The 19,904-nt window shown below is 40.3% G+C and overlaps 1 protein-coding gene across 5 annotated transcripts in view; it reads left to right on the top strand.

Moving 5' to 3' along the window:
• The window catches only part of LOC138736812 (synaptotagmin-like protein 1), a 192,213-nt gene that overhangs the window by 35,649 nt on the left and 136,660 nt on the right, over positions 1-19,904 (top strand). The window contains exon 1 of one of the 5 annotated variants that reach the window (XM_069886861.1): positions 19,701-19,761. The exons of the other annotated variants lie outside the window; for them this stretch is intronic. Within the exon in view, the coding sequence (XP_069742962.1) occupies positions 19,706-19,761 (56 nt within the window). The 5' untranslated portion in view covers positions 19,701-19,705. Of the gene's footprint in view, positions 1-19,700; positions 19,762-19,904 lie in introns of those variants that run through there. 5 annotated transcript variants of the gene reach the window in all.

Genomic DNA, 19,904 nt, shown 5'->3' on the forward strand with positions numbered 1-19,904 from the left:
CATGCCAAACTCCTTTTCCCACCTAACCCCACTGACCTACCCTCAACTACAACTTTTCATTCCTTTCCCATCCATAAATATTCCCAACTTCTCCTTAAATGCTTTTGTTTTTTCAAGAGATAATGAGGCCCTAATTAAGAAGAAGAAAGAGGTAGATAGCAGGTATGGGCAGCAAGGAACAGATGAGAGATTTAAGAAGTATAAAAAATGCAAGGAAACACTTAAGAAATTAATCAGGATGGCTAAAATGAAGGAATGAGGTTACTCTGACAAATGAGGTGAAATAAAATGCTAAGTGCTCTACAGATATATTCAGAGTAAAAAGATAACAAGAGATAAAATTGGTCCTGTTGAAGACCAGAATGGTGTAGAAGAGTCTATAGAAGTGAAGTAAAACAGTAGTGAGGTCATGGACCCTATACAGATTACTGTGAAGGAGGTGCTTGCTGTCTTGTGGCAAAACAAAGATTGATAATATCCATGGCCTGACAACATATTCTATCGGACCTTGATAATGTGGTAAATTGGATCAGCACATTTTCAAATGATATTACAATTGGGGATATAATAGACAGTGAGGAAGGCTTTCAAAGCTTGCAGTGGGATCTGATCCAAATGGAAAAGATGGCTGCTACTTGGCAGAAGGAATTTAATGAGATATTGCACTTTTGGAAGACAAACCAGGGTAGCACAGTAAATGGATGGGCACTGCAGAGTTTGGCAGAACAGAGGGATTTGTAATATTGAAACAATTTGTTGAAAATGGTGCCATGGGTAGATAGTCATAAAGTGAGCTTTTGGTGCAGTGTTCTTCATAAATTAAAGTATTGAGTGTGGGAGTTGAGATGTTATGTTGTGTAAGACATTGGAGAGGCCATATATGCAGTATTTCTGCCTTTGGTACATAAAGGACACTGCCTGACCTGCTGTGTCTCTCAATTATTGTGAGTTGTTACAATAAGTAGTATTATGTGCACTTATGGCCAACTATCTACAGGAAAATCATTAAGATTAAAACAGTGCAAAGAACGTTTACAAAGATGTTGCCAGGTGTTGTGGAACCGAGGAATAGGGAAAGATTGAATAGGTTAACCATATAACAATTACAGCACAGAAACAGGCTGAGTTGGCCCATCTAGTCCATGCCAAACACTTTTTCCCACCTAACCCCACTGACCTACACTCAACCATAACCCTCCATTTCTTTCCCATCTATATACATTCCCAACTTCTCCTTAAATGCTAATATCGAGCCTGCCTTCATCACATCGCCTGGAAGATGGTTCCACATACCATCTGAACGAGTTGACATCTAAAGTGGTGGATGCAGGTTCGATTTCAACATTTTGACATTTAAGACAGGATTGGATTAGGTCATGTATGGGTGGGGTGTAGAGAGACATGGTCTGGGTGCAGGACAATGGAATTTATTGGAAAAATAGTTCAGCACAGATTAGATAGACCAAAGGGCCTGTTTCTGTGCTGTAGTGATGGCTTACAGTTGGAACATTAAGTGGAAGTGCCAGCACGGATGCAAAGGGATAAACCACTTTCCATTTGTCTGTATGTTTTATGATTTCTCCCTTTAATCCCATCCTACCTATATGATACCTGCTTTTCCAAATCTGTTGACCTCAAGACTATTAAATAATACATACCCTCTAAATATGGTTTATTTGCTAATAACTCTCCTCTTTATATCACTTTGTTCCTATAGGGTCAGTTAGTAATATGTGAATCACCTGCAGTTTATAAGGAATGTCGTCAATGCCCTCGAAGAGTATTTGGATACTGGGTATTTATTTTAAATTCAGCATATTATGATAATCTAGGCAAACCTTGCCCTTTGACCATTCAATTTAATTCAAAAAAGCTTTCTATTTCTAGCAAGGCACAAAAGATTTGAGTTTTACTCCACCATACTGTTTAATGTAACAATTGCATAAGTTAATTTTTCAAAATACACACAGTCTCATTGACTGGGATGAGATGAAATAACAGCTATATCAATCCTCATGTATCCAATATTTCCAACAATTAGTTGCTTATAAAAATGAGATATCTGTGAAGAGTAATTCTGTTTTTATACACAATTTAGGTATAACATTTAAAAAAAACCTTTTGCTCCATTAACTAATTATATTTATCCAAGTGAATCAAATCTACCAAAGATGGAACATTTCTAACTAAGCTTCTTCACTTGCTAGATGCTGATATAAATCATATTTTGCTGATTTTCAAATCTCTCAATAGTCTCCTACAGAGAGGAAAAAAACTGCTGTGAAAACAGTTATCAAATCAGGAATGTTCCAAACTTAGTTCCTGGTCACCATTCATTTAATATTTCTGGGCCAGTGGGAGCAGTAAAATTAGTTTCTGTGTCCTCCAGGTTGTTTTACAAAAAACAGCCAGGGTCCCCATTTCATATCATCATTCAATTAGTCCCTGCTGAGAAGAAGATTTGTTTGGGAATAAGTATGTATGAATGGGACCAGCCTTTGCCCTGATGCCTCTCCAGCTGAATAAACATGAAAGAGAATCATTGTTTGGATGAGGTACTCAGTGAATGTCACTGTCACATTTTTAGAGTCAGCGAATAGCCCCTCCAGTTCTGACGCAACAATGTTTCTTAGACCCATTTCAGCTGAGCATCTACACTGCACTAATGTGAATTTCTCTACAAGCCATGCTTGAGTAAATTTTTGTCTTCACTGCTTGGGAGGCAATCTGGTGGAACAGATTGTTCAGCCGTAATAGAATCTGTCCAATTTACATTTTGTTAGAATCCATGGAATGAAAATCAAGCTGTTTCTCTGACACGTGCATGGTCACTCCATCAGCTCTTTCCCCCAGCGGGGTCAAGATGAACATTTGCTGTGCCATATCCTGAATGAGTGAGATTGACTATTTTATGCTGTGACCACTTGGTTCTGACAGTTTATTTCATTTGAAGATATTAGACAGGTTGACACAAACACAGATGTCTGATATGTGGATCCCATGAGCCACCTAGGTCCTAGGTTCCCAATTCTTTTTGCCCTTTATCTTGCTGAGAATGTAGGCAGGCAGATGACTCTAGGATAAACTGAAAAGCAAACAGTCGATGGATAAGTGATTCTCCATTTACTTTTTTTTGTGCAAAATAAATATTTCCTACCAACCCCTCCTCCCCACCTTCTATTTCCAAGAAACCCTGCACCAGAAAAATCTCTCAAACTTGCCTAAGAATAAATCTGTGAAAACAACAAGTGCTTACCCAAATTCTTCTGTTTTGTAACAGTCCCCAGGAAAATGTTATTTCCTCAATATTTTCAATTTGTATTTCATCTCTTTTGAGTTCTATCAGCTTTCCCTGCTTATTAGATAAGACTGGCATTAGCAGTGGTATTAAAATTCTGGTCAGTAGTTCTGTCAAAAATACTGGATGGTCAATATTGTATTTACAATGTTGGTCACATTTCCCAGAAGACAGGAACTGATGTTGTTAATGTTCCAGTACTTCCCATTGAACTTTTCGGTAAACAAGCAAGTTATCGTGTAATTGAGTAATCCATCATTGACTGAGAGGGGACATTGAGATACAACTCCATTCTTCATCAGTATTGGTTGGAAGCTTTGTTAAATGGAGAAACTGGTCTGTCTGACCACATAAGCAATCTTTGCCTAAGAAATGGATTTCATGCATTTTTCTGTTATAAATATGACCTGCGTGTGGTACTACTGACATTTTGGAATTCCTACCAATATTTGTGAAGTCAGGTGGACTTGTTAAAAGAATGAAATGGCTTCTTGCACTGCAAGTGGTCTGCGTAATTCTATTGGCAGTGAGTGATCAACGCACCACTGTTGTGCTTATTGACAGAAATTAGTCAAACCTTGAAGTATGTTTTTCTTGCTAAACTAGAATTGTTGCATTGATGGCTCCTGTGGAGTCTGTAAAATGTGGCGTGGATTGTGACAATCTACAAATTGAAACCTTTGCCAAACGTGGACCTACAGTATGAGATGAGGGAGAATCAAAGTCGTATGCAGCCCTGAAGTGTTTAGTATAAAGACTTGAAACCTAATGCAGTTTATGTGGTCCTAATAACTCTGAAAGGTAAGGGTGGCGGTTGCTGTGAGCAGGATATCCACATCACACTGCCAATTCCTCCATGTCCTGTGATGACATAAAATGTGTGACTGGGAGCAGAAAATGTCAGCTGCGCTGAGGTGAATTGTTCACACAAGTGCCTTGGCCAATTTTCCAATGGGAATAATTTCACCTGGAAAAGATTACTTAATGCTCTTTACCTCGAGTGAAAGAGTACATGGGTTTTTTGCACATACAAACCTGTTCCAGGGGATTCAATTTCTTGGTTAGATTGCTAAATAACACAGAACTATTCTGAATATCCAATGGGATTTTGAAACTAATATGAATGTATAATCGGCATCCATCCTAAGGAAAAAAAAACCCATAATCTACTGAATCAAAAGATGACTGACCATGTGTGAGAGGCAAATGGATGTGTAGGCAGAAAAGCAAACTCACATTGGAGAAGGCTTATTAAAATTAATGTGAAAATGACTGAGGTTTGAACAAAAATAATTCAACTGCTCCCAATTTCTCAAATAAAATTATTTAGTCATCCACTCTAAACGAAAGGGGACCCATGACATCAATTGATCACTTGAAGTAATATAATCATATTTTTGCAACAGAATATTAGAATAATTGCATTTTTTTTTCTTGGGTCCCTTTTCTGTAGAAAACACCACATATATTCTCTATGATGAATCATTTTCATTAGTGATGCAGAGAAATATTACTGCTATCTACACAAGTAAAGACTTGGAAACAACAGTTGGATAAATGGCTGACAATATTTAAAAAAAATCAATTCTATGTAAAGTTTAAAAATAATAAATAACTGAAATTTTTAATGACGTGGTCTGAATTAAATTAAGTAGGAAATTAAGCTTGAAGATTTTGAAAGTTGATTAAACTACACCCTGTTGCTTCCAACGCAGGCAGAATACCAACTTTGTGCAACATTCTTGTTTGCATAAATTTTGTGTGTGCCTGGTGCAACGTGTGTTATTCATTGGCTGATGCACAAAAAAAGACACAAAATTTCATTTGTGTTTAACTGCATTTATTTCTGATCTTAAAAGGGAAATACTATGGCTTTGGCAGGTTATGGTCGGCATTCTGCACCTGAAGCTAATTGGGTTAGATGAAGAATGACAATAAGTGGGACACTTTCAGTGGCTGGGTTGAAGGTTTTGGGTGGAGGAGGAAGTCTACAGCATCTTATCTTTCCAGATAACCCTTCGTGGTAAGAGTTATTTGGAATAAATTGTTGTTAAAATTAGTGGAATGCATTTACAAGTGCCACATCAGACCAAAATATATAACTAACCTTAAAGATTGCTTGATGCATTGCACCACTTATTTTGCCACCAACAAGCTCTATTAATCAGGTCATATACAGTATAACATTCATGGTGCCCTCTTGTACTCAACACTGCAAAATTTTACTCATATCACAGCTAGCATAATTTATCCGTTATTCAGCAATAATGGTGAATTCACTTAAACACAATCCTAGCATATTTCCCTCTGCTGTGGATTATAGATCATGGAAACTGTAGCCAAGCTGCTAGTAGCACATGAGTCTGCGTGTCTTTCTCCTACTGGAAGGGACATTCCCTAATGTTACAATGGTAGTGGGCAGCAGTGGGGGTGGAATTCATCAGTGTAGATGGTAATTAAAGGAAATAGTCGGCAGAGTCTGTGGGGAACAAAAGTAATATTAACTAAACAAAAGTCATTGATGTGAAATTGGAGTCATTCTTGCACTCTTTACCCTGCCCACTAACTCCAACTCATGTCTTTTTGCCTTCTTGATTTCCTTCTTAAACATATTCCTACACTTTTTCTACTCATCAAGGGATTTGTTGATCTTGAATTCTTAAACCTGTCCAGATCAGAGCCTCGATGACCCTCGTAAACCAGGTTTCCTTAAACTTCCCAGCCTTGCTCTTCACCCTCACAGGAACGTACAATTCCTGAATTCTAGCTAACTCACCTTTATAAGCATTCCTCTTCCCAGCAAACATCCTCTCCCAATCAACTTCTGAAAGTTCCTACCTAATTGGTCTGAAATCAGCCTTGCTTCAATTTAGGACTTTAACTTGAGGACCAGTTCCACCTTTCCACCATAACTATTTCAAAACTCATGGTCTCTGGGCTCAAGCTGCTGCCCCCCTCTGTCACTTCAGACACATCCCCTACCTCATTCCCTGAGAGGAGATCCAGTGTTGTGCACTGTCTGGTAGGACCCTCAAGATATTGATTGAGGAAGCTTTCTTGGACACACTTAACAAATGTCACCCCATCCCAGCCCTTTGAACTATAGGTGCCCCAACAACATAATCAATCAATACGTTAAAGTCAATCAGTTATTATTCGCAGCTTTCTGCAATTTCCTAACACATCTGTTCTTTCAATTTCCATTGACTATTGGGAAACCTATACAATCCACTAAAGCAATAATTCCAGTCCTGTTTCTATGTTCTACTCAAACAGCTTCAGGAGACAATCTCCCAAGAATAGTCTATCCAGGCAGAGTTCTATCTTCCCATATAAAAATGCAAACTCTAGTCCCCTTTCCTACCCTTCTATCATGCCTGTAGCATCTTTCTGTCCCTGTCCCTTTAATTTTGCAGTTTACCCAGTATTCTGTCCTGTTGTGTTACTGTAGCACTATCAATTAGACCTGACAGGCCTGAAGTCAAGATTAATAGGCTTTAACCTTGCATGCTGTTGGTCTGATTCCAAGGCAGTACTGACGGAGGGGGATTGGGGTGATACTGCCTTTATTAGGGATTCTGGAGGGGGAGGCAGGTGAACCAGTACAATGATTGCAATACAGTGTTCAACCACAGTTACTTCAGTAGGCAGGCACATTCACATTTTGAGCTATCTGTGATACTGCACCTTGCAAGCCCTTTGCACTTGGTGAACTAGGATTGACCCCTGGCTTACACAGCAGTGTACATTGTGCTGAATCTTAAGGTTGCAGGTGGTGGTGGTCCATGTTTCTGTTGCCACTGGGTGTAAGCAGTGAGGAGATGCCGCAAAGATGGAGGAGGGAAGCTATGAAAGTATTTACAAACATGTATGAGAGTTTCACGTTTGAGGCATTGGAGAACTGGCAGACTAATTTGTGTTGAAGAGCCAAAGGTTTGGATGAACTAGTTGACAATGAGGTGTAGTTTGATGAGCTGTTGCCTCAATGCTCGTGATCTCTGGTGCTGTCTGTATGTAGTTTCCATGCCTTCCCTGTGACTGTGTGGGCTTCATGGCCTTCCGCTTCCATGCACCATCCCAAAGATGTGTGGGTTGGTAAGTTAAATGCTGATTGTAAATTGTCCTCAAGTCTGTAGTGAATGCTGTAAACTGGGTTGTGCTGATGTGAATGGCAGGAAGGGGAATAGATTACCATGAGGCATAACTTCGATATGGGAGCAGTTTTATTTTAAGATATTGGCAGGTTTTTTTTGAAGCGGTTACATTCATGGAAGGTAGAAAATGGGAGGCCAGCCAGGGAAGCTGATATTAACAACAAGGTTGTTAGCCATGCCATGAATGTTGCCATGTGCAAAATGATTGCTGTGAACTAAATTGCTAGCTGGAAAAGATGTATCACCAATTTTTCCCATCCTCTTTAAGAGCAATGCTTAGAGAGAGGTTCTACCATCTATAAAAAGGAGAGGACCATCAATCAGTCTGATTTCCCATGAGTCATTATTATATCTTGCTTCTTCAATGAATACAGGAAAGTAGGTTGAGGATAGAGGACCAGCAGCGTGGAGGAGAAAAAGAAATTAAAAGAAAAAGAATGGTCAATAATGTCTTGGAATTTGAAAGATAAAGAATTTCAGTGAAAGAAGTCAACAGCAGGATGGGACTAAGCTTTTGATAAAGTAGCTGCCCACAAATGCTGATTGCACATTAAGAAATCTGAGTAAAGTATATTTTCAAAAATTAATGTGCAAAGGAAGCCTGGTCTGCCGTAATGTGAGGCATCTGTTGTTGGTCCAAAAATACTTAACTGGACCTGTCAGATTCTTGAGAAATGAGGAGCAAATACTAGTCCAATGAACTGTTCCAGCTGCTGTCGATCAAATATATTTACTGTAAGAATGAACTGATTAGAATGGTTGAAAAATCCTAGAGTTATGAATCATGTTTCAGTTAGAGGAGCTCTGGGGGAATAATGACTGCGCAACTGGCATTTATCATCTTACAATAACAGAACATTAAAGATTTACAGTATTGTCATTCTGGTTTCTACATCCTAATCTCTGCGTATTAATGTTACGCATACAGATACTGATGAACAATGAGACCATCAAATTCTAGTTTAGGGTTTAATGAGTTTCTACAAAACACATTCAACAAAATATTGGAAGCTGGTGATCATTAACTATAATTTTCTTGTCCTCCACTGTTCAACTGTACCATTCAACAAACACAATTTGCTTCCGTATGGCACCTTTAATAAAAGAATAAAGAAAATAATCCCAATATGCTTGTTGCAAAATTTGAAGTGAGAAATCATGGCAAACCTATCAATGCTCATTATCTAAAGGAGAAATATGATGGAAGCTTCAGGACAGATTTCATGCATGGCATATTTTGTATCCCTTTCCATAAGTGTTTCCAGAAACTCAAGAACTGTTGAAAATTTCAGGTAACGGGAGCAGTTTTCAATGTTTCAAATATAAATTAAAAAGATTCCTCTTTTAGCAGGACTCACTAAATTTCAAAGAGCAGAGTAAGCTGTAATTAATGCTTAACAACCACTCTGGCCCAGAAAAATAAACAAATGGTCTACTTTTGTGTATACACACGCACGCGTGTGCATGCACACACACCTGCATTAAGAATAAACAGCTTTTTAAAAAAAACAAATGACAGTGCAAAATGTAAAGTAATTTGAGAAAAAAAATCAGTATTGTAGACCTTAGTTATGTAAAGTTCAGTTTAATCAGATTATTCCTGTATGATACACTATCAATAAATCCAAAAGACTGGAGTTGGATGAAAACAGGTTTCTTTTAATACCATGAGTCTTGGACCATGCTCCTGTCCTGGTCCAATCCCAAGACTTGTACTGAGGGAGGGACTTGGATTCCAGGGGGTGGAGCACCCATGGACGGTGGGCCAGCCATACATATGAACCAAACATATACATAGTGCCAGCAACAGTATACAGTTGTTTATCATCACATTTACCCACTCTTTTAAAAGTCCTGGGGAGAAAGGTCCAGTATCCATCACAAGTTCAGCTGATCTAGTGGTTTTCTGTTACTTGCAGACCGTCTTGGTGCTAGCTGTGGTGCAGCTACCGGTTCCCAGTTGGGTGGGAGTATGTCGGCAGTCGGTGTACCTGGGGGTGAGGGCAGATAGGGTGGTGCAGGAGTCACATTGGGGGTGGTAGGGATTTGCCGTGGTGGTCATACCCACTGGGTTGGGGTAGGTCCTGGCTGTGGTTGGGGGGGGGCGTGGTTCTTGGGATCTCCTACGCAGGCCAGAGCCAGACAGAGACTGTGTCCTCATGTCCATGTGGGTATGTCACGTAGGCGTACTGGGGTTGGTGTGGAGGAGGTGGACCTTCTCGATCAATGGGTTGGTCTTGTAACCCTATACATGCCTCCTGAGCAGGACTGAGCCTGGGGATGTCAGCCAGAATGGTAGGATTGTCCCCGACACTAATTTCCTGAGGAAGGAAAACAGTCTTTTGTGAGGCGTGGAATTGGTGGCGGTAGACAAGGAAGGATCTGATTGCGAGGAGAGCATCGCAGAGGACATCCTGCCACTGGGAGATGGGTAGACCCCTGGATTTTAATGCTAGAAGGGCTGCCTTCTATATCAAGAGTTCTCCCACTCCACCTGACCATTCCCCCGGGGAGTTATAGCTCATAGATCTGCTGGTGGCTATGCCCCCACCAAAAGGAACTGTTGCAGCTCGTCACTCATAAAAGAGGATCCCAGATCACTGTGGATGTATCTTGGGTACCCGAATAGATGCTGCATAGTGCCATTTTAACAGTGGACTTGGTCATATCTGGGCAGGGAATGATGAAGGGAAAATGGGAGAACTCTTTAACAATATTGAGGAAGTACAGGTTCCAAGTGGACGAGGGCAGGGGTCCTTAAAATCCACGCTCAGGTGCTTGAAGAGTCGAGTAGCCTTGATTAGATGTGACTTGTCGGACCTGTAGAAACGTGGTTTGCTTTCAGTGCAAACCTGGCAGTTTCTAGTCTGGGACCAGACACCGTTGATGGAGTAAGGGAGGTTTTTTAGCCTTGACAAGATGAAAAACCCTAGTGACCCCAGGATGGCAGAAGTCATCATGGAGGGATTGGAGCTGGTCAGACTGTGAGCTGGCAGACATCTTCTGGGACAGGGCATCCAGTGGTTCGTTGAGCTTCCCAGGCCAATATAGGACGTTGTTATTATAGGTGGTGAGTTCTATCCTCCATCTCAGGATTTTATCATTTTTGATTGTGCCCCGCTGTTTGTTGTGGAACATGAATGCGACTGCACCTTGGTCAGTCAGCTGGGTAAATCGCTTACCAGCCAGATGGTGCCTCCAGTGGTGTACTGCCTCAACGATTGCCTGGCCCTCCTTCTCAATGGAGGAGCGTCAGACCTTAAGTCCATGGAGGGTGCAGGAGAAAAATGCCACTGGTCTGTTTACTTGGTTAAGAGTGGCCACTAGTGTGAAATCAGAGGCATCCCTCCTCCTGGAAAGGGGTGGACTCGTCCACATGCATCGTGGCCTTGGCAATGTCCCCTTTAATGTGGTTGAAAGCCTCCTGAGCTTCTGCCAGGAGTGGGAAGGACATGGCTTTCACCAGGGGTTGGGCCTTGTCAGCATAATTGGGAACTCACTGTGCATAATAAGAGAAAAACCCAAGGCACTTCTTCAGGGTCTTGAGGCTGCGAGACAGAGGGAGTTCTATCAGGAGGCACATCCGGTTAGTTCTGGCCCAATGATGCCATGATCCACAATGCAACAGAGAATAGCCAGCCATGATGTGTGGAACATGCACTTTGGTTTGTTCTAAGTGAGGTTGAGTGCCTTGGCTGTCTTGAGGAATTTCTCCAACTTTGCATCATTGTCCTGCACGTCAAGGCTACAATGGTCATGTTATCCAAGGATGGGAATGCGGCCTTCAGCTCGTGCTGGTACACCATTCGGTCCATTTTCTATTGGAAAACAGAGACCCAATTGGCGACCCTGAAAGGGACCCTTATGAGTGATAAAAGTGACCATCCACCTCGAAAGTGGTATATTGACAGTCATTTGGGCAGATGGGGAGTTGGTGATATTGCTGATTTTAGTTCAATGGTTAATAACACCCCATATTGGGTGATCTGATTTAACATATCAGTGATGCGGGGAAGGGGGTACGCATCCAGCTGCTTGAACTAGTTTATGGTTTGACTAGCCAACAACCTCCAGGGGCTTTTGCTCCATTCCATGATTCCCTCAGCCAGAAGCTGACTTGATAAATGCCCTGTCCCCCATGCTGTATCTCCTTCTTTTGGTGGTGATTGGCTTGCAGTCATGGGTGAGGTTAGCGAACAGGGGCGCTGGGGTGGACAGCCCTCAGATTGGACGCTGGGGTTATGACAAGGTGTGCCCATTGGTTATGTATGGAGGGGAGGCGGGCAGTTTAAGGAGGATGGGACCTATCAAATTCCAAGGAGACACTCTTCCAAGTCCTGCCCCAAGATTAACAGTGTGCAGAGCTGGGGAATAACCCACAGTTTAAAATTGTCATAGGTAATGCCCTGTACAGTTAGTGATACCGTGCAGTCGCCCAGAGTCTCAGCTGACTGTGATCTGGATGCCAGGGATATCTTGCAACTGGATGGTCTTACCATGAGTGAACAGTCCCGCACATCTGGGTGCACAAAATGTTTGGTGCTGCTGCTGTCAAACAGACTGGTAACAGGGTGTCTGTTTACTTTGACCTCCATCATCGAGTGAGTGAGTCGTTGAGGACTGTGCTGGTTGAGTATATCGGAAGCTAGTACCTGGTTATAGTCAGAGTTGCTGTCAGTATCGGACTGGTAAGATGACGCCCGCTGGGCTGGGAAGATGGCGGCTTCCCCGGCGTGCACATGATGCTAATATTTGGGGACAGAAGTGACGGTGGAAGTGACGTCGGCCAAGATGGCTACCCCACGTGAAACTGCTCAGGATGGAAGGTCTGGACTTGCATACTTTAGCGTAATGCCCTTTCTTCCTGCACCCTGAGTACACTGCTTCTTTAGCTAGGCAGTGCTTCCAGGGATGCTTTAGTTAGCCACAGTAGTAGTACTTCGGGGGCTCAACGGCAGTAGTGAAGTCAGAATGCCCCTAAGCAGCAGCAGAGAGGGATCCTGCATTCCAAGATGGCTGCACTATCTTCTCATGATCTCCACGAGTTGGCCGCGTTGTTGGATGCGAAAGTCTGAGTTATGTACATCCAGCATTTTGGCGACCTCGACAGCATTTTCCAAGGTTGGTTCGTCGAGCTCCAGTAGCCACTGTTGGATATAATCTGAGCTCATCTGTTTAGACTTCTACAGTTAGGTTTTTACAGCTGCAGGCCTTCCTGAGTTTGCGCAGGGCCAGAATGTACTCTTCGAGGGGCTCACCAGGACCATTCCTTATGTGTAGTGAGGAGGTGCCTGGAGTTGACCATGTTAGTCTTGGGACTGTACCTGCTTTGGAGTTTACTCATGGCCTCGTCAAACCTCATGTAGCCTCTGATGAAGGGGTAGGCCCGATGGCTGACCCTCAATCTCAGCAAGCATAGTTTGTCATCGTCAGTACTCATGACTTGAGCACTGGTGTGTAGGAAGTCACTGAAGCAGATAAGCCAGAGCTTGAATTTGGTCTGGGGCATCAGGCATTTGCAGATCCTCATCTAATTTGTCTGGCTTTAGCAGCTTGTCTATTGCAAAATTTTTATGGTATTAAAATTGATACACTATCAATAATACCAAAAGACTGAAGTTGCAGGACAACAGGCTTTTAATACCATAAGACTTGGACAATACTCCTGTTCTGTCCCGATCCCAGGACTCGTACTGAGGGAGGAACTTGGTTTAACTGCCTTTATTTGGGGATTCCAGGGGGTGGAGTCACTGAGGGAAGGTGGGACAGCCATACATATAGGCAGTGCCAGTAACCAAGTAACAGTATACAGTGGTTTATTAGTGCTGTAACAGCGTTGCATTAACCACTGTGCTAATAATCCCCCCCCCCCCCACCCCACACTTTGCAGATAAAGCCTTACTCATATATTTGATACTAATTAAGATAAAGACTCTTTCTAGCCAGGGATAAGGAAACACTTTGGGAGGGTCATTCCAGCGGCGAGTGGCATTCACCAGCTCTTCACCCTGGGTAGTGCCATTTTATTCAAACACAAATATATTGAAACTTCAGTTACTGTGAGCAGGGCATGACCGGGATGCTCTGGTGGCTAAGTATTTCCTCCCTCCTTCACCAAGGGGCTGTGTGTTGTTTCAGAGAGTATTTACTTTTACAATTTTAAACTTTTATTTAAATTTTTATCTATTCTTATTTATTTATTTCCTTTTTTTTTACTGGTTGCTTGAATTCCGTATACCAGGGAGTGTAACATAACATAACAATTACAGCACGGAAACAGGCCATTAGGCCCTTCTAGTCCACACCGAACCAAACACCCCTTTCTAGTCCCACCTCCCTGCACAATGCCCATAGCCTTCCATTTTCTTCTCATCCATATACCTGTCCAACTTTTTCTTAAATAATACAATTGACTCCGCCGCCACTATTTCTCCCGGAAGATCATTCCACACGGCTACCACTCTCTGAGTCAAGAAGATCCCCCTCATGTTACCTCTAAACCTCTGCCCCTTAATTCTTAGCTCATGTTCTCTTGTTTTAATCTTTCCTCCTCTTAATGGAAATAGTCTATCCACATCCACTCTGTCTATCCCTTTCATAATCTTAAATACTTCTATCAAATCCCCTCTCAACCTTCTACACTCCAAAGAATAAAGACCTAATCTGTCCAATCTCTCCCTATACTCTAGATGCTTAAACCCAGGTAATATTCTGGTAAACCTTCTCTGCACTCTCTCCACTCTGTTTATATCTTAGGAATGCTAAGATACACTATGTGTATGTGTATACATTACATAGAGTCACTGCAATCTCCAGAGATTCATGTTGTGTGGGGGAGAGTGAAGCCAAATACAGGAATTACTTACTATTTGAATGTCTTTGCATTGATGATGAGTTCAGGAAAACATTGGCATATATACTATGGCTTAATTCTGGGATAAAGGCACCATTTGATATTGAACCATGCAATCGACAAACCCAATGACATTGAACTGTGCAATGTATAAATTGTCTTGAACCAAATCAGTTGACACCTTAGCTATCTTGGCAGTGAAATAAATCATCCCTGATTCCCATACTGTTTGGTGTGCAGTGATTTTGCTGGGAAGTGCATCTCTCTGAAGACTGGATCGTGAATGATGATGAAATCAAAAATTGTTAACAAATATTTCATATTTGACATCAATGTCTGATAAGTAGAAAATGATCAAGTGATTAAAATGGCAAAGAGCTAGTCCTGGAATTCCAGCTTTTCAAGAGTAGAATGGGAGAAAATTGAAGTACAATCCTATTATTCTAAAGGCAGCACAAGATAAATGCTACCAGGAAAAGCTGAGTCAATGCTCTTATTTTTAATGCTAATACTGATTACATTTGCCTCTGAACTTTGTTTCCATTGAACGTACTAATAGATAAGTTCATATTATTCAAAGTTTAAACTGAAGAGAGAAAGAGAGAAAAATAAATTTTCAAAGAAAGGTAGAATTTGGTTGAGCATAACTGATGTATAGTTTGGTGAAGGATTTTTGTTGGAGAAAATTGTTTCTTGCATCTTTCAGTATTTTTTTTGGTAGAGGTCCCCAGAACAACAAGCACTTCAGCTCCATTAGTTCTGTAATGCTCGTCACCATTACAGAAGATCTGCCATCTTCACAGAATCATTTGTACCCACAGTAAAAAGACAAATGGCATCATTATTTCACAAGTTATTTGTTATTCTCAGGGAGAATGAGCAAAAGAAGGAAATGCTTCTTTTTGATCACTGTCATCAGGCTCAAGCAAAATAAATAGAACTAAATTTACACAGGAAAAGACTGGTTTCAGGGAATGAGTCATCAACTATTGGATTCCCCATCTGCTCTGATAGCCATATTTTGTATCTGGTTCTGAGATTCTAGAAAATAGCAAACATAGCAACTCCTCACCACAACCCCAGGATATTGATGTTGGTGATGGTACTTGTGCATCACCAGCCACTTACCAGCTTGTGCCTGAATCATCTACAGGGATAGCATATTTTTGGGTTGTGAATGGAATTGAACATCGTGCAATCAAGCAGAGACCTTTGACCTGATTTCTTAGCCGTTGAACATCTCACTTATAATCTTGTGATAGTCCCACTCTTGCTGGTCTGTTGGAATTTAGAAACATAGAACACTACAGCACAGAAACAGGCCCTTCAAACCATCTAGTCCACGCCAAGCTACTATTCCTCTAGTCCCACTGACCTGTACCTGGTCCATTGCCCTCCATACCCCTCCCATCCATGTAACAATCCAAATATTTTTCTTAAGTGTCAAAATGTAGCCCATATTCACCACTTCCACTGGCAGCTCATTCTACACTCTCACCACCGTCTAAGTGAAGGTATGCCCCTTAAACATTTTACTTTTCATCCTAAACCCATGTCCTCTAGTTCTTATCTCATCCAACCTCAGTGGGAAAAAAAACTTGCTTCTATTAACTCTTTTTATAGTAAAACTTTGTAATCCGGTATTCAACCAACAGCAGCCTCAAGCAACTGGCAAAAAAAAACATGGACAATAAATAGATAAAAATACAAAAGTTTAAAATTGGTGCCACCTAGAGGCCAATTCACCAATTCAAGCAACTGGCAAATTCACCTATCTGGCATCTACCAATTTCCATAGGTGTGGATACCCAGGGTTGGATACCCAGGATTTACTGTATACCTCTTATCATTTTGTGTACCTCTAACAAATTTCCCCACATTCTCTGAAGTTTCAGGAAAGAAAGTCCTAACTTCTTCAACTTTCACCAGCAACTCATGTCCCTGCAACATCCTTGTAAATGTTCTCTGCTCTCATTTAATCTTATTGATCTCTTACCTATAGGTAGGTGACTAAAACTTCACCTCACTAATGTCTTACGAACTTCAACATAACATTCCCTCTACTCAACATGCTGCTTGATGAAGGCCATTGTGTCAAGAGTTCTCTTTATGACCCTATCTACTTATGATTCACATTCAAGAAATTATGTATCTGTATTCCCAGATCCCTCTGTTCCACCACCTTTGTTTATTCTCCCAAAGTGCCACACTTCACACCTGTCCACATTAAATTCCATTGGCCATGTTTCACCTAATTTTTTTCAGCTGGTTCAGATCCTGCCATGTTTTCAAGCCTTCCTCACTGACCACTACATCCACAATCTTAGTGTCATCTACAAATTTGCTCATCCAATTTATCTTCAAGATATAGATGACAAACCTCAATGAGCTCAGCACCAATCCTTGAAGCACACCACGAGTCACTGGCCTCCATCCAGTGAGGCAATAATCTACTATCACTTTCTGGTTTCACCCACAAAGCCAATTTATAATCCAATTTTCTGCTTCATCCTGGAGACCAAGTGACTAAACCTTCTTGATCAACCTCTCATGACCTTATCAAAGGCCTAACTAAAGTCCATGAAGACCACATCCAATGCGAAGACAAAAGTTAGGGTTCTAAGGGAATGATCTCTAGTTGTCCAGATAATTTTAGCTTCTCAATTCCTGAGAAGCTTGATGCCATCCAGAATAATTTTATTGGTATCCCTTCTAGCAGTGGGACAAAATGACTGGAGTGAGAACTCATCTGTAAATGCTTTCTGCAGTTGCTGACATGCTCCAAGAGTATCTCTCAAACCAACAACCTTTTCCAATGAAAGGGTCAAGGGAAGCAAGAGCAGATCACTACCTGCAGCTTTTTCTCCAAGTCACACACCTTCTTGATTTGGAAATCTATCTTTGTTCCTTCATTGTCATTGGGTTTAAATTCTGGAACTCCCTCCACAACTGTTGTGTTGAAGTACTTGACCTGAAGGATGGAGGTAATTCAAGTAGGTGACTCACCAGCATCTTCTGAAGTGAAATTAGAGATGTACAATAAATGCTGGCCTTTCCAGCATTCCTAAGATCCCAAAAATAAATGTTAAAAATACTGTCTGGAAGGTTAGAATGGAGTATTTGGCTACTGAATATCCATTGGCTATCCTTGACGTTCAACCTTTGAGCTGAAGGTATAGTGAGTTGATGTTATTAGTGGGGTCCTCTTATATTTGCTTATTTATTCAAAATAAATTTTGGACAGCCTTGTTTTCACCATCTTTCCTTCTCATGATGATGAAAAGAATTCTCAGCAAAACAGTTTAATCATAATATAATTTAACTTCAATTCCTGTTTTGTTTCCAGAATAACTTTTTTCACAAGGTTGAACTCACATGGGGGAAAAATGTACAAAATTTCAAAATGGGTAAAAAAAACAATGAAATATTAGGTTAATTTGAACAGCCTGCTTTGAAACTTCATGCATGTAAATTAAAACTAAAATGTAGCTTCAGAATATTTACTGTCCTTGAAAACTTTGAGAACATTTTCTGCTCAGAAAGTTGCTGAAGTCACTTTTATCCCATTGTAATTAGCAATCATCAGACTTTCTTACTCCAAGATTTATTGCATTTGAGATTTGCTTTCTTTTTAGAAATATTAGCCAAATGCACATTAGCATCTTTGTGTGCAAGTTGATGCAACCAAAAATGTTTAAGTCAGCTTATTGGGTGTCTGTAAATGGGTTTGGACCTGTTCATGTGCATACTGCTGCATGGCAGATTACAGCTCCCAGAAGTAATCAGACACCATTTAAATTGCTATTAGTTTCCAGTTTAGCTTAATTCCTGAAACAAATGAATTTTATGAATGTTTTCACTGGTGATATTCATATTTTGATGCAATTTTAATTAGCAACTGAATAGTCATTGTGAAGGTGTTTTTAATCAGTGCATATTTTGTGCATTGTTTGCTAAAACTCTGTTATGATGTGGATAATTAATCAGAAGTGAGCATTAGTGTTACAATGATGTTGTCATGGCCTTGAGGAAAGGATATGAAGATACCCTTAAATAAATAATTTTTCTTTATCCCATTAATAAAATAACACAGTTTGCTTAAACATTAATGATAATGAAGCAAGAATAGGTTGTATCCACAAAATCCATTTGTTCTGTGCACATAATAGTTAAATTGAAGTCTACAAGCTAAATGAGTTGATCATAGTATTTTCTCCCACCTTGGCCATTTGAGAACTTTGGACATTGTTTGGTTCAGTTGAAGATTTTCATGATCAATATTACTTTCTTTATTTTCATAAACCATTATCCAAAAATTAGACCAAAATATTCGACAATTTTATTTTCAGTTCTTTTTATTATTATCTACCTGGTATTATTTTACACATGATTAGCAGATTAAGCATTGGCTTAAAAATTCAGATAAGTTAGCACTGAGATTGAATTATGCAGCATTTGTTTTTCCAGCAAAAATTGGATGCTGAAGAATGTTATGTGAAATAAAGTGTATATATTCACTCAGCATTAAAACTGTTGTTCCACACATGCTCAGGTTCTGAAATTGCTGTTATATTACTAAATTGTACAAATTGGAGCCTAACATTTCTAGGCTCTTCATGAACTTAAATTCTGACATTTTAAGTTTGTTTTATGACATTTACCTTCCTATCACTTTTACTTTACATTTTTACTTTCTATTCCATTGAATCTACCTGCCCTTGTCAATCAAAATATGCGCTCAATATAAAAGTGATATGTTTGTCCATGTGGGACAGAGTGTGGTATTCTGCACAGAGTGGCATCAAGATTTTGAGCTGCATGGAGTATTCGTTTGTGAAAAGTGACGCAGAATTTTTTTTGGTTTGCTGTAAGGTTGCTGGAAGATCTGCAGTCTTGCCTGTCTGCTTGTTTGTCTGCTCATGTGCGAAGGGTTTGAGTCACCGATTAATATTGCATTCATGAATAACTGAAGATAGATTGATTTATTACACTTACTAAGTTCAGAATGATTTGCAGCTACCTTTGAGATGGAATATTGACCTTATTCTAAAATTCTTTCCTGAAACGAATAACATCTATTGTTTATCTTTGTATTTGTGAATTTATGCAAAAGTGCAATCTCTGTTAGTGCGAATTCATGCTAGAGCAGGTTAATATGATAAAATGATTGCAACTGTAGTGCAATATTCCCACCTTGTCTGTCTTTTCTTCAACATCAAGCCAGCTAATCACGAAACATTCTTCCCTGATGACTCTCTGCTGTGGAAATGCCTCATGGCTCCACTAGGACTTGAATGTTTGTTCGCAGAGGATCTCTAGCCTTCAATTTTAAGAAATCTCTTTCAATCACATCTCTTTCATTTATTAAATGCCCATTCTGCCCTTCTGCTTTCAGAAACCATGGAGCAAGCCTTCATCCCTCTGAAATTCATACTTTTCACTGTGCATTTATTCAGGTAAACAATTCACATAGTTCGAGAGCATAAATCCTAAAGCATGCTTGAAAATATTTCACACAATAAATGATTATGAACTTTACCTGAATGTTTAAAACTTGCATTTGAGGTGCCGTGAAATACATAATGTAATCACAAACTGA

Source organism: Narcine bancroftii, chromosome 6, assembly GCF_036971445.1.
Source record: "Narcine bancroftii isolate sNarBan1 chromosome 6, sNarBan1.hap1, whole genome shotgun sequence".
NCBI lineage: Eukaryota > Metazoa > Chordata > Chondrichthyes > Torpediniformes > Narcinidae > Narcine > Narcine bancroftii.